We start from the raw sequence: 19,299 nt of genomic DNA, 5'->3' as shown, positions 1-19,299 counted from the left end.
CCATCTCCCACGGAGCAGCCTTTGCCCTTAATAAAAATGGCGGTCGGAAGCACCCCCTGTCACTAGGACCCTTCGCTCCCCCCGCCGGGGTCTCAGATCCGAGATGGCGGCGGCCGAGGCGGAGTACGAGTCCATCCTGTGTGTGAAGCCCGATGTCAGCGTCTACCGCATCCCGCCGCGGGCCTCCAACCGGGGATACAGGTAGCGGGGCCGCATCCTGCCCTGCCCCCGCCCCGCCCCGGGTGAGCGGGGCCGGCGTGTCCCGTCCCGCTCCCGGGGGCAGCTTCACCCGCCCCCCCTGGCCCGCTTGCTGCCCCCCGTCGCGGGGGCAGGGCCCTGCCCGTGGGCCCCGCTCTGCCCGCCGGCGCCCAGCGGGACTGTCCCGCGCTTCTCCCGTCCCGGGGGCTCCGCGCTCCGAAAGCCCGGGGGGGAGACTGGGCTGCGGAGCCTTGGGCCGGGCCGGCTGCGGGCACGGAGGGGGGCGCTCGGTCTGGGGGCGCTCAGCTCCCCCCCCCCCGGGCTGGGCTGCGCAGGCCCCTCTGCTGGCAGCGCCGGGGCAAGTGAGCTCCCCCCCTCCACCCCAGCGGGCTCCCCCACCCCCCTCCACCCCAGCGGGCTCTCCCGGGGCAGGGCTGGGGCGCACGGGAGGGGGGTCGCCTTTGAGAGACGCATGTGCTGCCCCTGTGTTTGCTGCACTTGTTCCCCGGATAAATGGAGCCTCCTTGTCTCCAGTGGTTGTCCTGCCGCCTGGCAGTCTTCAGCAGTGCTAAAATGCACAGGCAAACTAGTAGGGAGGGGGAATCCTCCAAGCTATTTCTTCCTCCCCCTCCCTCAGATTGTTAAAATGAGGAAAATGCAAACGAAGCTAACACCTCTTTGCTATTTGTAGATGATTATTTTTCCCCATCTGACTGGTTAGTTTCACTGTCCTAATGCCAGTAGGTTTCACTTCCTAATGCTTGTGTCATAGGCGATGTGGTTTTCGATTTTCTGACACTGCAAGGAAAGGAAAAATGACTCTATATAAAAATGGCACCTTACTCAACAGTTCTGCTCTCTGTGTGTGCTCTGAGTCATACAATACCTGCTCTTTTCAGTGACAAATACCTTTTACCTTCCATTATCCCTGCAGATCCAGGACAGCTAGGGAAGAGTGAGCTGGATTCTGTTCTGGCTCTTACACAGTCACAGATTTGACTGGAGTCAGCATGACTTGTTCTGCATGAATAAGCAGAGGGTTGGAGGGCAGATGCTTCTGGGTACTAATACCTGCCCTACCCCTGATCCTCTCTGGCCTTGAGCAAGTCAACTGGGGCCTGACTTTGAGGTGTTGAGCATCTGCAACTTCAGTGGCTTCAGCTGGAGTAGTGGTTGCTCAGCTCTTTTGAAAATCAGAACCAAAATCATTCTCATGCTCTTCATTTTATGGATGGAAAACATTCTTTCCATGTTGCAGAGGTTTGGGGATTGACTAGTTGATTTTATACTGATTGTTTGGGTTATAAAAATCAAATATTTAGTCAAATTCCAGGGCTAACTTATGTCCTCAGTTACACCTGTCTACCTTGTCAGACACCGAGAGTGAATGGGCTTAACTAAAAGTTGAGCTTACCTTATACAACATATGAGCCAGAAGGAATTCATCTTGACCCTCAAATCCCGGGATGAGTTTGCAGGGCCAGCAGTTAGCAAATCTTTCTCCTTGCCTATAGATGGACCATATGTCATCTGGAATTGCAGGACATGATTATCAAACTCTACAATGCCATCCTTACAAAGTCACTGGTGTGACTGACTTACACCTTGAAGTGCAAGTGTTGCTTGCCCTAGTAATTTTTAGCTTAAGCGTCACTGCAGATTCTATTCCCGGTCATATAAATGTATAATCTGGTCTCTGAAATCCCTTAATTGCTTTGCTTAAGTAACATCCTGCAACAGAGAGTTCCGTGGTTAATGATATGGTATGTGGATGTGTGAAAGTGTAACTTCCTTTTTAATCCATTTTAAACACACTCTGTTTAATTTCAGAGCGTCTCATTGTTTTCCTGGAACAGAATGGGGTAAATAGCAATAACCATGTGGTTTCCTTCTCTAGGCCATTAATCATTTTTACAGGCCTTCTCTGTTTCAACGCAGCAGCCTTGTACTCTGAACATCTCCTTGGACTGAACCCTTTCCCTTTCCCCTGTCTGTACCTCTAATAACTTTGGATGCCTTTCTCTGGGTTATTTCTATTTCTGCCTGCAAAGGGGAGTAAATACAGAAAGATGAGCCATCAGAGTCTCCTGTGTGGAGCTGATAACAGCTGAGAGAAGTTTGAGAGTCTGAGACTTGTACTTAATTTCAGAAGAGATGTGAAATAAGAGAGCAGTGGGTGCTGCAGGTCAGAACTGAGGGCAGGTCTACACTACGGGGGAAAATCAATATAAGATACGCAACTTCAGCTACGTGAATAACGTAGCTGAAGTCGAAGTATCTTATATCGAATTACCTACCGTCCTCACGGCGCGGGATCAATTTCCGCGGCTCCCCATGTCGACTCCGCTACCACCGCGGGTTGGTGGAGTTACGGAGTCGACAGGAGCGCGTTCGGGGATCGATATATCACGTCTCATCTAGATGCGATATATTGATCCCCGAGAAATCGATTGCTACCTGCCGATACGGCGGATAGTGAAGATGTACCCTTAGATGCATCAGCTGAACTGTGTGGGAAGTGCAGGACAGGAAGAGGCTGCAGGGCAGGCCTGAGGTGCTGTCAGTGAACATACCTGGCTGTTCATTTCCCCACCCAGGGCATCTGACTGGAAACTGGACCAGCCGGACTGGACAGGGCGTCTCCGTGTCACGTCAAAAGGCAAAATTGCATACATAAAGCTAGAGGATAAAGTTTCAGGTAAGGCAGCGTGAGGGTGTGAGGTTGTTTTATGGCTGCTACCTCTGACTCACCCTAGGGGGGACGCCCTAGTTAATAGCTTAGTATAGCAGTTTTCTTTGTGGGAAAGAATGCATGGGGTTCCTTTCCTTAACTCCCTGCCCTTTATCCTCCAGGGGAGCTCTTTGCTCAGGCTCCCATAGACCAGTTCCCTGGCCTTGCAGTGGAGACTGTGACAGATTCCAGCCGGTACTTTGTCCTCCGAATTCAGGATGGGAATGGTGAGTAGAAAGGGAAGATGCTATGTGGTGCAGCAGGGAGTGTGCCATGGAAAGGCGAATACAAATGAGGTGCCTTCAGGCCAGGGCAAAGGAGATCTGGCCATAGCTTGTTGACTGAGTTACGTGGATGCTAGCTGCCCTCTTGAGTGCTGGTGTGTGTTTGGAATGGTGAGGTGGCTGTGCAGTGTGTCCATGGATGGGGCTGCTGGTGGGGATTGCAGTAGGCTGAGCAGGTCTGTGGATTGAAGAGTGAAGGAATGTGACATCTGGGCGAGGAGTGGGTTTATACATTAGGCTGATAAGGAATCTGCAAGGCTTCCCCTCCCCTGCTGACATCTGTTTCCCACCAGGGCGAAGCGCTTTCATTGGCATCGGCTTCTCAGATCGGGGTGACGCCTTTGACTTCAATGTCTCCCTGCAGGATCACTTCAAGTGAGTCCCATCTCCCCTAGGGCATTGTTCCTCTGCCGGTACGCAGCATGTGGTGGGTGCTCACCCATGGCACCATGGGGGCAGGATTCCTTTGAGCCCTGGTGCAGCCCAGCTGTGCAGTTTCAGCAGTGGCACTTGACACTGTCACCCAAGGTATGGGCTCAAAGTTAACCTAGGTCACGGAGTTGTTCTTGCCTCTGACGTGGTGGTCTCCCAATTGGTGCCACTGCCGGGCAGGAATGGGGTGGTTGGGATGTACTGTAGTGTAAAAGGGACTGTCCTTCTGGAGACATGTAGCTTGAACTCTCTGCTGCCTGTCTCTAGTGCTGACACTGCAAGGCAGTACTAGTAATAAAGCCAGACAATGTGCTCCCCAGGAGAAAATTTCTCATGGTCCCTTTGAGGCCCCCATTTGTCAAGGGCTCTCAACTGCTTCTCCCTTTCTTCCTTCCTTGAATCCAGGTGGGTGAAACAGGAGACTGAAATCTCCAAGGAGTCACAGGAAACTGACACACGCCCCAAACTGGACCTAGGGTTCAAGGAAGGACAGACCATCAAACTAAACATTGGGGTAAGGATCTCCCCAGCCTAGCCAACTCTCAGCCAGGTGCCATCTCCAGGCTCACAGCTGTATTCCACTAGAGAATCCTCTTCAAATCCATTTCGGTGTCTTTACAGAACATGCCAACAAAGAAAGGAGGGGCATCCAAACCCCGTGCAGCTGGATTGGGGGGGCTGAACCTGCTCCCACCTCCTCCAGGTGGCAAAATCACAGCCCCTCCAATCCCTCCCCCATCTTCAACAGCCATTTCCAACCATGTGACGCCGCCACCAGTGCTGAAATCCAGCAACATGGGCAATGCTGGTAAGTGCTAAGTATGGATGGGAGGGGTCACCAGCACAGGGTAACTTATTCTAGTTCAAACTGGAATTATTTTGGGGAAGTTCTGTGGCCTGTGTTAGATAGGAGGGTGGACTAGATGATCTGTGCTCTGTTCTGACCTTGAAATCTATGAATCTCTCAAGCCCTGTCAGTTGCCCATTTGGTCACTCAGTACTAATGTAAAGTCGTTCCTATCTGTTCAGTGGCTTGTGTGAAATTAATTGGTGGTCTCAGTCCTCTGTCCTTTTGGAGCTAGTGTTCATGACGCAAATGATGAGGCTGCTAGTTGTAATGGTGGGAAAGGATTGAATTGGGTTATGAGGATGGCGCGCATCCCTGAGGTGGTTGCAGCAAAACATAGCTGGAAGCTTGGTGGAGACCCAGCAAAAATAGCTAGTAATATAGCCCTGGAACCTTCACGTCACTTCTCCTGAAGGCAAGGTTGTCTCTACAGGTGATGAATGTATTTCAATAGCAGTGACTTTGCAGGGAGGAAATATCCTGTAGGATAATGGTATTTAAACGCTGTGAGTCTGTTTTATCAACAATTCTGAGTGTGTATGTATTTCTTCCTGCCCTCAGATATCCTGTTAGATTTGGACTCTCCTGCATCCATCTCTAAGGCACCAGCACTTGCTGCTGTTCCAGCCACCACAGATCTCTGGGGAGACTTCAGCACTGCATCCAGGTAACTAGCAGGGAAGGGGACAGAAGACAGAGACTACATGAGAAGAAAGGAAGCACTGCAGAGCAGGACTGAGGGGCATTGGCAGGGCTGTGTGGGAAGCCCAGCACTGGAATAGCAGGGAGGTTGCAGGGCAGGTCTGTAGGGCATTGGCAGGGCTGTGAGGGGAGGCGGGCTGCAGGGCAGGTTTGAGGGGCATTGGCTGGGCTCTGTGGGGAGCTCAGTACTGGAAAATCAGGGGGGCTGCAGGGGAGGTCTGAGGGGCATTGGCAGAGCTGTATAGGTGAGACAGCAATCCCAAGGCTGGAACTGTACCCTCTGACAGTCCTTTTGTCCTTTCAGCGCTGTTCCCAATCAGGGTCCTCAGCAGTCCAACTGGGTCCAGTTCTGAATGGCAAAGGCAGTGGAGTGGGAACAGACCAATGACCAAGAGGCTCTAGGGGCATCAAGTGGGATCAGAGGGTTCCAAACCTCTCAAGACTTCAATCAAAAATCCTGGACAATCTTTCCTTCTAAAGTTTCCACTTCAATTGAGACTGATTTTTTTTGATCTCACAGTGAAACTGCCAAACCCTGAGGGAACCATCTCAAAAATCCACCATATGATAGCTAGGGAGATGAAGTGAGTTGTATCTTCTCTATCCACCTGGCTATTGAGAGGTGCATCCTATTTCTTGTTTCTGAGCTGTCCATACAGGGAAATCAAGAATCCATAATGTGAGGCCCATGAGGAGGGTTTGAAGTTGTCTGAGGCTTTTGTGTTCTTAAGCTCTCCCTCTAGCAAGGGCCAGCTCCCTCCCACTGTTAAAAACCTTTCACAGGTATTCTACAGTAAAGACCCAAATCACTACAGCTTGGCTTGCAAGGCTGAGGGCTGTTAGGGTTTCATGCAGCTGTGTTTGGGGCACTAGTTTGTATTGATGGGTTAGCTATGGCCCTAACATAGGAACAGCTAGGAGATTGGAGCAGTCTGCCTTCTCTCTCCTATGGAACAGAATCTTGTGCATTAATCCTTAATCATGGCATGTCTGTCCAGGCTGAGCCATAACCACCCCCTTGTCCTCTCTCCTTGGTCTGATATGCAGATCTTCCCTGTGATGGGTGTTTCCTGTGGCTTTGCGGGAGGAGACACAGGTCCATGTATAGACCAACCTGCCTCCGGGCCACAGACCTGACACTTCATGATCATGACTTTCTTATTTGGTTTGTTCTTTTTAGAAGCTGATCTTGGTGCTGCTTCCCTCCCAAAGCACTCTCCTGTTTCCCTCCTCCGCCACTGAGATCGCAACATGCCATTGAGCTGTTTTAACTGGAAGTGTGTAAAAACACCTGTTTTTATAATTGAACAGCCATGCTAGTGGTGTGGCTGGTTAGCGACTGGATTATCCCACCTCCATCAGCACTTCATCTCCCTAGCCTCAGCTGGGATATGTTCTGGTGAAACACCTGCATCTGGCAATGCTGTGCCGAAATCACTTGCATTACAACAGTTTCCCTGCGCCCATAGATAGCTCAAGCTGCACTGAGGGAGGGTGGGAAAGGGACAGATCCCATAGGACATCCCCCCCCCCCACACCCAGTCTGTTTGGGGAGGGATTGATAGCAGGTGGGAAGCTGGCTGAACCCTGATTAGGGTCAGGTCTTGCATGCAATGTGAGCTATGACAGCTAGGCCATTTTGGAGATGGGTGCTCTCTCCTTGCGCCACCCCCCTGTGTAATTTTCCACTTGTGGGATTTATTTGCCATGATGACTTAATGTGCTCTGAACCCCCCTGTCCCTCAAGCCTTTCTTAAGGGCATACAAAGTCTCTTGAGTCAGCGGGGTCTTGTACCTCATTCCTTGTTCTGTTGGGGAGGCTCTTAAAGCCCCTTGCTTTTCATTCCCCCCCACCCTGCTCCCAAGTAGCCATTCAAGTCTGCTTGCTAATCTGGGTCATTTTACAGGGAAGCCTGGCCTCCTACCCACTTCCACCATATGGGCTTCAGTGGAGTCTCTAGTAGAGCAGCCAGTCTCCCCAGCCCTCCTGTAGCTGGGATCCGCTTTCTAGAACACTAGACGTGGGCTTTGCGGGCAGCAGGGGTCTTCTTGTTTGTGACACTCAACTAGTGGCAACACGTCTAGCCTCAGATGTACCCTGGAAGCATTAAAACTTTGTTCACTTAATTTCTGCCCTCCACCTCTAAAATCGCAGGGCTAGAGTTCTAAAAGGAGAGCAGCTAATTGGGCACTTTTGTACTTCCAATTGGTCTCCAACCCTTTTTCTCTCTTCTCCGCTGTTGCGATTGTAGACTACCTCTCTGCAGGCTCGCTAGTCCTGAGGGCATTGAGAGGCCACTTTGCACTTGGAGCATCTCTCTAGGGAGCAAAAACTATTTTGAAGAGACATGTGGGAGTGCCGTGTCTCTGTAAAGCTGCTGCAGTTCCACTTGTGGAGGTGGGGACCAGACTGCTGGCTTGGATGGATGGATGGATTTTAAATAGCCACCTATTCCTGACCCCCAGCTGTATTTTCCCCTCTTGATAATTACTCCTGAATCTCACTGTTGGTTTAGCTCCCTGTCTCCGAGGCTTCCCTTTCTCCCTATGAATTTGTTACATGGATGGGTGTAAATCATTAACCCCTTCTTCTCTTGGTGTTCTCTATACCAGGCCATGTGCCCTGGCTGTTGGATCATATCTTCCATATCAGTGGCAGGTCCAGTCATTTCAATTATATATCAGTTTCCAAAACTAAGGAAGTTCACAGCATCAATTAGCAACTAACCAGGAGCCTCTCCCTCTGTGTAATGTCTCTTAGCTAGTATTCTGGAGATAATATATTATGTATTTACAAAGCTGAAGAAGCAAAAATTAAAGATGTATGTATATAAAGCATAAAATGTACGGTGCAATAATGGTAATTAAAAACAAGAAAAAATTGGGAAAATGAACTCTCTCTTTAATGAAGCGACAAAGAGTCCTGTGGCACCTTATAGACTAACAGAAGAATAGGAGCATAAGCTTTCGTGGTTGAATACCCACTTTGTCAGACACATGTCTCTTAAATGAAGTGAATTTTGTGCTGGGGCAGCTGCCCTGTTGACCATACTGCATCACGCTAATGGTTCATCAAGTCCAGCATCCTGTCTCTGACAATGGACAATACCAGAGCGTTATGGGGAGTGTACAGAGCAGGGCAGTTGGGTGATCCACCTCATACCCTGCCCCCTTCCCCCCCTCCCTCCACTGCCACACATACAGGGCTTCTGGCTGTCAGAAGTTTGGGGTCATCCAAGCATGAGGTTGTGTCTCTCACTACCTTGTCTAATAAGCATTGACTGACCTATCTTCCATGAACTCATGAAGTTCTTTTTTGAATCCGATTATACCTTTGGTCATCACAACATCCCCTGGCAATGAGTTTCACAGGTTAATTGTGCGTTGTGTGTAAGAGTATTTGTTCTTGTTTGTATTAAACAAATGGCAGGAGTATATAGTAGTTGAAGTGCTTTAGGATGAAAGGTACTATGGGGAATATTTTTCACTGAAACCCACTACCATTGTGCTCCTGCAGCAGTACCACAAAGTGAAGCGATAAACCCCGGCACTGAGCAGCCAAATTTCATGGTGCTCCCTGGGAGAAGCACAAAAGTACAGCAGCTTTGATAGATGCGAGAGTTCTTCTGCACTCCTAGAACATATTCAGGGGTAATGGGCTGGCAAGGCTAGTAACATGTTACATGTGTTGAAAATCTTGAAGTACAAATGAAAATGAACAGCTATGTTAATGCTCAGGTAACTGTTAGAGGGAGATAGAGACTTTGCTGTCTAGGTCACCAGTAACTTCAACCCAGATCAGTATAGATAGGAGCGGCTGGGAACAATTTTCTGTGGTGGCTGATTTGAAAGGTGTTTGGGGGGAGATGTGTCCCATGCCACAAAATGCTTATTTTCCCAGTGTTAGACATGGCAGAGAGGCTAAGAATTGGCCCTGGAGGCTAAGCACCCCTGCAGATGTGGGGGAGTGACTTTCTCTTAGTCTTGGTGTGAAGCATGGTATCAGAGGTGGCTGGTAATGTAGTCCTGCCTGTTCTGTGAGTAAACGGAGGCCTATGTACAGCAGCTCCTTTCACCAGAGTCAAATCCTCATGGAAGTAACAATGCGGGAAGGTACTAGAAAGGGGGAGAGAGAAGAGGGTTGGACAGAGAAGAGGGTTGGACAGAGCAATATGGGAATGTGTGAGAAGGAGCGCAGGGAAGAGGAAGGGAGATCCTACTGCTTTGGTAACTTTGATCTTGGTTTTGCATGTACAGCAGCATGGAGGAACTAGTAAGGGAACCAGTTTGAATTGTATCGTCTTGATAACATCCTATAAATCTGCCCCCCACACATGCGTTATGAGCAGGACAGGGAGACCGCTCCTCTTCTCTGTTTGCAGTGAAGAGGGTTTGGTTCTGGCATTAGGTTATTGGAGCAGTGACCCTATGTCAGCACCTCCCATTCCCCCTCTCCCACACCTTGCATTGCAAATGCTCTCTTCTAACCCCGCCTAAGCAAAGGGCTGGCTGTTAAGACCTCCTCCTACACATGATGTTATACACAACAGCTCTCTCCAGATGAAGGATTAAGGCTAGGCCTTTGAGAATGAGTCTTTGATTTGATCTGGTTATCTCCCAAGTAATGATATTTATTTTGTACTGCAGAATGAACCAGCAGGCTTACTTGGGCTGCTGGGAATAGCTGCTTCTAGGCCCATAGCAGTGAGCGGAGAAGCTGGGTGGGAGGTGAGCCATCGTGTTGGCTGAATGAGAAGGGAATGCTACCACCACGAACATGGGGTCTGAAAGATGGTGTGGGAGAGTTTGAGACACCTGGGCAAAACTAGGACCTATAATTTGTAAATGGTTCAACTCCACTGGTGGTAACTGTAGTGTAGCTGGGAATTTTTCCCATTATGTCATCTAACCCTGCTTTGGGCAGGCTGGGCAAAAATACCCAAGCCCTGGCTCCACCACGGCTTCCGTGGTTGATGCCATCAATAGTGCGGCATCGGCTGTGAATTACAGGCATGAATTTTCTGGTGCAGGACAAGGTCTTGGGCCTGCACTGAATAGAATTTCTGAAGGACAAGAAGAGGAAAACAGTTCGTGATTCTCAATATTCAGCCTGAACTCCCTTCCAGCCTGGGACCAATCTCCCCAGTTCAAAGTCTTTGTCTTCCAGGTGTTGAAATGTGTTGGCGGGGGAGGGGGGGGAGAAAGAGGCCAAGTGATGATGTCACAGTTCCTCATTTATACTTTCTTCCAGCTACTAGAAAGATCCTTGCCCTGACTTGGGGGTCAGGCAGTCCCCATTGCATACATGCCCTCCCTAAGGAGTCTCTGGGAGAGGGGATTCTGCTGGACCCGCCATCAATGCCTTTCTGGCCCGTGACAACTGCTCTTTTGTCCATACTGAAAGGCCAGCTGTGGGCACTTCCCAACCACACAATGTATTTCAGTAACACACACACACAACAATACTTCATAACTTCCTATACAATGATAGCACGTCCAATCCAGGAGGATATTAATGTTCAACAGATCCCGACTTTTAAAACGATACCTCGCAAGGCATACTTTGTACAGAACATACCATGATATCACAGTGGTGACTTTAGGGGTTCCAGAGTGCTACTTTGAGGTACCGAGTGCCACACCTCCCCACTATCTCCCAAAAAGCTGGTGACTCCAATAAGAGTAATTGCCAAAATGCTTAACTGACCAGGACCCTAAATGATAGAAGTGATTTAGGAGCAGATTTTCAAAGGTATTTAGGTGCCTAAAGGGGCAAATTGGTACCTAGCAGGGTTTACCAAAAAAAAGTGCCTAGGCACCTAACCTGCATAATTCCCACTGATGTGTCAGTGATACTTGGACTCCTTAGTACCTGTTTATACTCAAGCTGGCCTGCGTTAGCTATAGTGGTATGGTTAAAGCACTACAAACACCCTCAGCTGGAGCAATAGAAAGGTGCTTATATCCGTAAGCCTAGTTCCCATGATGGAAAGGGCATAAATGATACTGATACAACCCCCCTAGTGGTAGCACACTTGTATCACCTTAACTAGATTGGTATAGTTGAGGCAGTATAATTCTTGGTCGCAGACAAGCCCTTAGGTACTGAAGTATCCTTGAAAGCTATTGCGGTCAAGGCTAAACTAAACTATTGCGGTGACACAATTGCACCCTGAACTGAACTACTTATGCTGGTGTAAAATGTGGTTGCTGACCAGGCCTCAGTCATGTCTGGAAATGGAACATGAGTGTTTCTGAAAATCTTAGAATCACCAAACCATAGAGCTAGAAATGGCCGCAAGGGTCACCTAGTCTAACCCACTGCCAAGAGGCTAGAAGTTGATAGACACCTGCCCAAGAGAGACATTCTGTAGGCAAAAGGGGAAATAAAGCCAGCTAGAGAAATTTAACAAGCAACATATTCAACAGAGAAACAGTTTGTACCAGTGTCTCTGCTGATTCTACCCTTCTGCTAGGAACTAGCCAGCAGAGTGGAAGGGGACAGCCTGCTGTTACTTTAAAAACAAATTAAAGTGTCATTGGAGGCCTAGTCTAATACAAATAAGCCTGCATGCTGCAGGGAGTGGTGTGAGTGACTCACAAGGGGGCACTTTACCCTCTGAGTCATCACTGCCCCCGATGCCCAAGGTCAATGTCAGGAAGGGCTGGGCTGCAGGGCGTGGTGGGGATGACTCAGGAGAAGGTGCTCTTCTGGCTGTGTCAGCACTGACCCCCAATGCCTAGGGCTGGTGCCAGGGAGCACTGTTCTGCAGGGTTTGCTGTTCTGCTCCCTGTGCCAGTACTGAGCCCAGTGTTCAAGCATGGCAGGAGGGGGGCTGTGCTGTAGTGAGGGGGGTGTGTTTCCCTTTGTGTCAATACTAACCTCAGTGCCCCAGTGTGGTGTGGGGGGGACTGTGGTTTGGAGGTGACATATTCTGGGTGAAATCTAAAACTGGGGAGCTGACCCCTTGTCATGAAAAGCCCCACAGCGTGTTTAATAAATGGTGGGGTGTTAACCTTGGCTGCATAGGAAATTCCAGCTACGGTAACTGTATTTAGTTTACCTCAGTCCCCCCTTTCCATTGTAACTGGAGCTGGCTTTCTTCTTCACTTCCTGTCCCAAACTGTTGTGTAGCACCACTGTGAGCTGTAACACATGGAGGCAGCTACATTTGCCTAAGAAAATCGGCAACTGGGTATAGTGGCACATGCTCTGCCCAGAGTATAGGGGGAAAATACAGGAGGATTCAGAAGGGAAAGAGTGAATGTGCATACAGCCGACTCAGCTATACAGCTGGGGCAGAAGATAAGGATCAGTGCAGAACATTTATAATCCTTGTGATTAATCTTGGCGACAGTGAACCATTTAATACCAGTGCCCAGTAAATGCATATAAAACCTCTGAGATTTTGTAGTTCTTGCAGTGCCATCTGGTGGGTAAATATAACAGGTGCAGTTTTCCTACAAATATTTATCCCTTGGTATTGCTGGCCCAGATCCTCAAAGGTATTTAAGGTGCCTAAAAAGCAATGAGAGTTAGGTGCTTAAATACCTTTGAGGATCTGGGTCACTGTGCCTGTATTCAGCCCGGTAGCAACGGAGAATGCCCTGAAGACAGGGGAACACTTACTAGTGCAGCTTGAACTCATAAGCCCATAAAGAGGAGGAGTGGCTGTGTGGTCAAAGCACAGGACTGGGAATCCAGAGATTTGACTTCTATTCCTAGATCTACCATTAACTTGCTTGGTTTAGTCACTTCCCCTCTCTCCCTTTTCCTACCTATAAAATGGGGGTAATGATACTTACTTCCCTCACAGGGGGGAGATTGAGTCTAAATTAATTAACGTTTGTAAAATATTGTACAATCCTTGGATGGGAAGTGCTGATGAAATGCCAAGGATTATTGCTATATCAGGACATTGTTTAATTTGGGCTTCCCTGAACTGCACCCCCCCAACTCACTTCCACAAATGTCACATTTTTCCTTTACGGATCCAAACTTCGCAGCCTGCCTCTGTCACTGTAACTGACTGAAAGCTCTGAGCCAGGATATGGATTTGGCCCAAGGAAAGAGGGGTCGGGAGTGGGCAACCATGATGGTTGGAACTGACCTTTGGCAAGGTGAGAGTTTCTGGCACATTTTGACTTGGCCATTAGACAGAGGGGTGAACTGTGACGTTTGGACCGAAGGCAAACAATGGCTGACTAATGCACCCCATGGTGCGGATCATTGACTTTGGGGTATAACTTAATTATGATTGGGAAGGTTAATGAAATGTAGCCTGCTTCTGTGGAAAATAGTCCCTAGTAAACAGATGAGATAAATGGACGGGGCTGCGGTTTAGAACCTCCCTTCCCCTATTAGTTTGAAGTTTTCCCTGGACTATTTGGACCTCTTCTCCTTCCTCCTCTCCCCTCCTTTCCTCAAGCCCAGCTGCCTTTCTGCAGTTCTTTGTGCCTTTGTCTATCTTGTGGATTTTAAGGACCCCGTCCCCACAGATGGTCACAGTATTTGAACTCCACCATGCAAAGAACAAGTTTGAACCCCCCACACTCTTAGCTCCACCTTGTACACCTGGCAGGTTGGTTTCTGTGCAACTTGTAGCCCACTAGGCTTTGTGACATAAGGCTAGTCTACACTACAAAGGCTTTGCCAATACTGCTAATTTTTAAACTTTAAATTCACTGGGGTTTTCCTGGTCTGGTTTGCAAGCTAGGGGGCTCTGCAGGGAAGCAAGTGATCAGAGTCAAACTGCAGCCAGTCAACTTAGAGTAAGGTAGTTTGAGTTGTGGCTAGCTGTTTTAGGGAGCAGCCTGCTTTCTCTCTCTCTGTTTTTGGTTCTGGTGTGTATTGTTCTGAATCCTAAGAAATGAAGAAGTGTAATTGTTAAGGGGTTTCCCTTCTCCCTCCCCTGGTTCTTGTCATGCAGACAGAAAGCAGAAGACCAGAAGTCCAAAGTGCAGGCAATGCAATGTTTATTGGGGTTAATCAAGCAAGCATATCCATAGCTCTGACTCCCCCCGCCCGAGCCTTCCCAGTGTCCCTCTTTCCCCTCCTTAGCAGGCATAATGAGCGTAGCATGCCCTTGATCCCACCCCTTACTATTTATGGTCATCTTCTGTTTTGAACGGTCGTGAATCTGGGGGCTTCTGTATCCCATGGGAGGGGTAAGGAGTGAGGTTGTCCTTTGGTCAGGGACAGGCATTTCTTTGGCCTTAGTGTTTCTTATTATAGGCGCCAACTTCTCCTGGCACCGGTGAGTGCTCAACCCCCCTGACCCCCAGCCTGATTCCACCCCTGCCCTGCTTCCTCCTGCCCCTGCCCCCACTTCCAACCCCTTCCCCAAAGTTCCCACCCCAACTCCGCCCCCTCCCTACCTCTATTGGACTCCTTCCCCAAATCCCCACCCCGGATCCGCCTCTTCCCCGCCTCCTCCCCTGAGCATGCCACGTTCCCGCTCCTCCCGCCCCCACAGCTTGTGAAACAGCTGTTTTGCGGTGGCAAGCACTGAGAGGAGAAGCAGGGACGTGGCACGTTCAGGGGAGGAGGTGGAGGTGAGCTGGGGCATGGGGGGTGGGGCGGGGAGCTTGCCTGCTCTGCACCCACCAATTTTTCCATGGAGTCGGTGCCTATGTTTCTTATATCTTCCCCGATCCCATTTGCCCTTCTTGACTGGTTGCTTGACCTTATCTTGGAAGAGGAGCTGAGGCAGGACTGTCCTTCAAGTGTGCGCTCGTATATTAAACTCCCACTCTCCCCAGCAACACTTTCGCTCTATCTCTTCTCTCTTTTCACCTGATCTGCTTGTGGGCAGCTGTAACACCCAGTGTCTTTCTTCACACATATTAGTAAGGATATAAAAGTATCAAAAATCAAACCCCAAATTCTATCTCAAGCCAAAAAACAGGCCTAATAGTTACTTTGAAACCTTCTGACAAGGGTGTGTTTTTATCTAACTTCTCTGTGAATGCTGGGAACATAACACCCAGGAGTGCACCATGGATGCTGTTGGTCAGGGCAGAGGATCAAGAATATAGTTCTGGGTGGCTGTGGTAAGAACAGTGAGCACTGGGTCTAATTCCAAGCTGGCTGCAGTGAGACATCTCCCCCTGAGGAGTCTGGGTCGTGACTCACTGAAGCCAGTCTAGAATAAAAGACCCTTCCTCTCCCTCCCACCCTTCGCTCTAACCCTTCTTTCCCCCTCTCCATTGAATTCCTCCCTTTCTTTCTCACTTAGGGTTTATTCCTTTCCTACACATTCCCTTTTTCCCTCCAAGTCTCGCTTTCCTCTCTCCCTTCACCCAGGAATGCTTATTTTTGTATCCTGATGTCTCCTTCTGTTGTGCAGTCTCATCCTGTGGTGCTTGTAGTCAGGTCTGGCAGCCGCTCTGCTGCCATGCCATGGGGTTGTCCACTCCTGGCATGGCTGCTCCCATAAAGGCTCTCTCCTCCTGCATCCTTCCCTGATATTGCTAGGAGCCTGTGGACACGCAGCACTGGTCCCTGACCCCATCATCAGTGGCACTGTCCCAGCACAGCAGGAGGACATGGTGGAGCTGATCAGCTGAACTGTGCCAACTTTCTACTCGCACAAAACCGAACACCCTTACCACACCTGCCCCTCCCATGAGGCTCTGCCTCCGCCCCTTCTCTGAGGCCCCGCCCCCACTCACTGCATCCCCCCTCCCTCTGTCGCACACTCTCCCCACCCTCACTCACTCGCATGTTTTCACTGGGCTGGGACAGGGGGTTGGGGTGTGGGAGGGGAGTGAGGGCTATGGCTGGGGGTGCGGGCTCTGGGGTGGGGCTGGGGATGAGGGGTTTGGGGTGCAGGAGGGTGGTCTGGGCTGGGACCGAGGGGTTCGGAGGGCAGGAAGGGGTCCAGGCTGGGGCAGAGGTGCAGGGGCTGGGGGTGAAGGGTTTGGGGTGCAGGAGGGTGCTCCAGGCTGGGACCAAGGGTTTTGTAGGGTGGGAAGGGGTCCAGGCTGGGGCAGGGGCACTACGAGAGCGCAAGCCTCGTCTGCCGCCTTCCTCGCCCATGTTCCCATCCAGGACATCTGTAGAGCGGCCACCTGGTCTTCTGTCCACACCTTCGCTTCCCACTACACGTTGGTGCAGCAATCCAGAGACGATGCAGCCTTCGGCTCAGCAGTCTTACACTCTGCCACGTCTCACTCCGACCCCACCGCCTAGGTAAGGCTTGGGAATCACCTAACTGGAATGCATAGGAGCAATCACTCGAAGAAGAAAAGACGGTTACTCACCGTTGTAACTGTTGTTCTTCGAGATGTGTTGCTCCTATCCATTCCAGACCCACCCTCCTTCCCCACTGTCGGAGTAGCCGGCAAGAAGGAACTGAGGAGCGGACGGGCCGGCTGGGGTATATATCCAGCGCTATAGCGGCGCCACTCCAGGGGGCGCCCAGCCGGCCCGCCGGAGTTGCTAGGGTAAAAATGTTCCGAAGAGCCGTGCACGCACGGCGCGCACACCTAACTGGAATGGATAGGAGCAACACATCTCGAAGAACAACAGTTACAACGGTGAGTAACCGTCTTTTCTTTCCCTTTCACAAATTATGCTGGCATAAGTGGTAGTGTAGACATAGTCCTAGTGCTGTCTTAACCAGGAATTAAGTCACCATAGCTACGTCTCTCAGGAGGGTGGATTTTTCACACCCCTGAGAGACATAGCTAGGCCAATGTTTTCAGCATATACTGGCCTTAGGGGTTTCTTTCCTTTTCAGTTTCAATGTCTTTCCATTAACTTTAATAGTCCACCACTGTGTCTTCCTGGCAGGACAAAGGGGAGGGTGGGTATTTGAATTTGGTTTCCTGTAAGCCCTACCTAATTATTTCACTCCCTGTTGTGAGTTGTTGCTGTAGTTGCACTACAGTTACAATTACAATTTTATAGGCATACATTCATAACCATAACCTGTCTACATATCTCCGCATGACCATCACATTCAGAATATTACAAACATTCATAAAAGGCTTTGCCTGACATATGTTTATACACAATAACACTGTATGCTGCCAGTTGATTCTATTGCTTATTTTGGGGGGGTCAGACCTCTTGTTCTCCCCTTGGGATGTCTGGATCCTTATTGTCACAACCTCCCTCACCTTGTGAGTTTGATGCTGGAGTTTTGGCCACTGGCCATGGTGTAAGCTTCACCTCTGTACCCTCTTTTCTGGATAGGGCATCATCTACCTTGTTCTCCAACCCTGCAATATGCTTAATCTCCATATGCTCCTGCAAAGCTATGCTCCACTCCAGCATAGCAATCTGGAGTTGGTTCCTTTTGTTCTATGGAGCCATAATAATGGTGAGCGGTCTGTTAATACCCTAAACTACCCATTGAACATAAACATTCTGAGCAGGGCCGCCCAGAGGATTCAGGGGGCCTGGGGCAGGGCCGGGTCTTTGGTGGCAATTCAGCAGCAGGTCCTTCTCGGAGGGAAGGACCCACCACCGAATTGCCGCCGAAGAATGAAGCAGCAGCGGTAAAGCTGTCACCAATAGCGGCTTTTTTTTTTCCCCCGCCGCTTGCAGCGGCGCTCGTACTCACCAGGCGGCGCTCCGAGCCTTCGGCAGCACTTCAGCCACGGGTCCTTCACTTGCTCCGAGTCTTCCACTGCACTGAAGGACCCGCCGCCGAAGACCCGGAGCAGCTATTGCCCCACTTGCCCCCCCGCCCCTCTCGCCCCTCGGGCGGCCCTGGTTCTGAGTTGTTTCACAGGAGAAACACTCTTTTTCTATTAGAGTAATTTTGTTCAGCAGGAGACAGTTTTTGCTCAGAAATGCCATGAAGCATTTCTTGTTATCCTCCCTGGTCTGAATTAGTGCAGCTCCAAGACCTGTGTTGCATGCATCAGTGCACAATTCAAACATTTTGTTAAAATCTGTACTGGCTAAAAGGGGTATGTCTGATAAAATTTGCTTCACAGTAACAAACCCTTTTGACAGGCATTTGACCAAACCACTTTTTCTGGTTTTGTTTTCTGGCATAGATCTGTGATAGAAGGAACAGCATCACTGAAACCTCACACATTTTTGATAATAGTTAGCCAGACCTATAAAAGATTGAACCTCTTTCTTAGTTTTGGAGACAGGCCAATTCAAATAACTTCCATTTTCAGGGGATCTGGGTGGATTTGGCCTCCATCCACCCAGTGACCCAGGTCAAGGATCTCTCCTGCCACTACTGTATGCTTTGACTCCTTGACTGTGACGCAGTTTCCAAGGGAATTTGTCAGTATCCCTTAGTTAAATTTACAGTAGTTAAATAGTTAGGTCTGCTACATTTATCTAACTTATCATCCACATGAAGGATGGGGTAAGCATTGGAGACTGTAACCACATTAAATTTTCTATAATCCACACAATACCTTACTGCACAGTATTTCTTTGGGATTAAGGGCTGGTTTACACTGGAAACTTACATCAGGATAAAAATCCCGCAGTGATGTAGCTGTGGCTACCTCATCCCCAGTATAGACAGAGCTAGGTGGACAGACCAATTCTTCCGCTGGCCTAGCTACCGCCTCTCAGGGAGGTGAAGTAACTACAGCAACAGGAGAACCCCTCCCATCACTGTAGTGAGTGTCTACACTGAAGCATTACACTGGTGCAGCTGCAGCAAGGAAGGACACACCGGTTTGTGGGGATTTTGAAAAGAAGGTGCAAAATATTATGGGATGCAGAGTAAATTATGGGATGGAGAACACTGCATTATGGGAAGTTAACTCCATGCTCCCAGTCACCCCTGCACAACTTGTTTTGGCCCCATCAGGTATTGCCAAAACTTTCCAAAAAACCCTGTGCTGGATGGTGGGGAGTTGCACTTGCAAAAACAGCCCCTAATAGATTCAAAAGTAAGGGAGCAAAGAACAAGCTTTTGGGTTTATTATTTTCTTTTATTTATTTTGGTTAAAGGAAATAGAACAAGGAAAAGGGAAAATGCACCAGTTATTCCTTGGTCACAATGGATAAAAAGCAACTTGGGAACTTATGTCTGAAATATGGCTGACCCACAAGGGGAAATGAGCAGAGGATCTGAATGTCTCACTCACTAAGTATTTTGAGCAGGAGGAGGAAAATG

General features: G+C 49.4%; 1 protein-coding gene across 3 annotated transcripts; it reads left to right on the top strand.

Moving 5' to 3' along the window:
* The first annotated feature begins 10 nt into the window (after positions 1 to 10).
* Positions 11 to 8,084, top strand: NECAP1 (NECAP endocytosis associated 1). Of its 3 annotated transcripts, none has more exons than XM_044997628.1 (9): positions 11 to 242; positions 2,029 to 2,060; positions 2,796 to 2,896; positions 3,052 to 3,156; positions 3,507 to 3,588; positions 4,051 to 4,159; positions 4,267 to 4,453; positions 5,054 to 5,159; positions 5,499 to 8,084. In XM_044997628.1, exons 1-9 carry the CDS (start codon positions 153 to 155, stop codon positions 5,545 to 5,547), a joined length of 861 nt encoding a protein of 286 aa, XP_044853563.1. In that variant the 5' UTR covers positions 11 to 152; the 3' UTR covers positions 5,548 to 8,084. The 3 variants fall into 3 exon arrangements, with proteins under 3 accessions (XP_044853563.1, XP_044853572.1, XP_044853581.1); XM_044997646.1 differs by having other exon boundaries at positions 100 to 201; XM_044997637.1 differs by lacking the exon at positions 2,029 to 2,060 and having other exon boundaries at positions 12 to 201.
* The last annotated feature ends 11,215 nt before the right edge of the window (positions 8,085 to 19,299 follow it).

The sequence above is a fragment of the Mauremys mutica genome, chromosome 1, assembly GCF_020497125.1.
Source record: "Mauremys mutica isolate MM-2020 ecotype Southern chromosome 1, ASM2049712v1, whole genome shotgun sequence".
Classification (NCBI taxonomy): domain Eukaryota; kingdom Metazoa; phylum Chordata; order Testudines; family Geoemydidae; genus Mauremys; species Mauremys mutica.
This window is presented reverse-complemented; position numbering and strand designations above follow the sequence as displayed.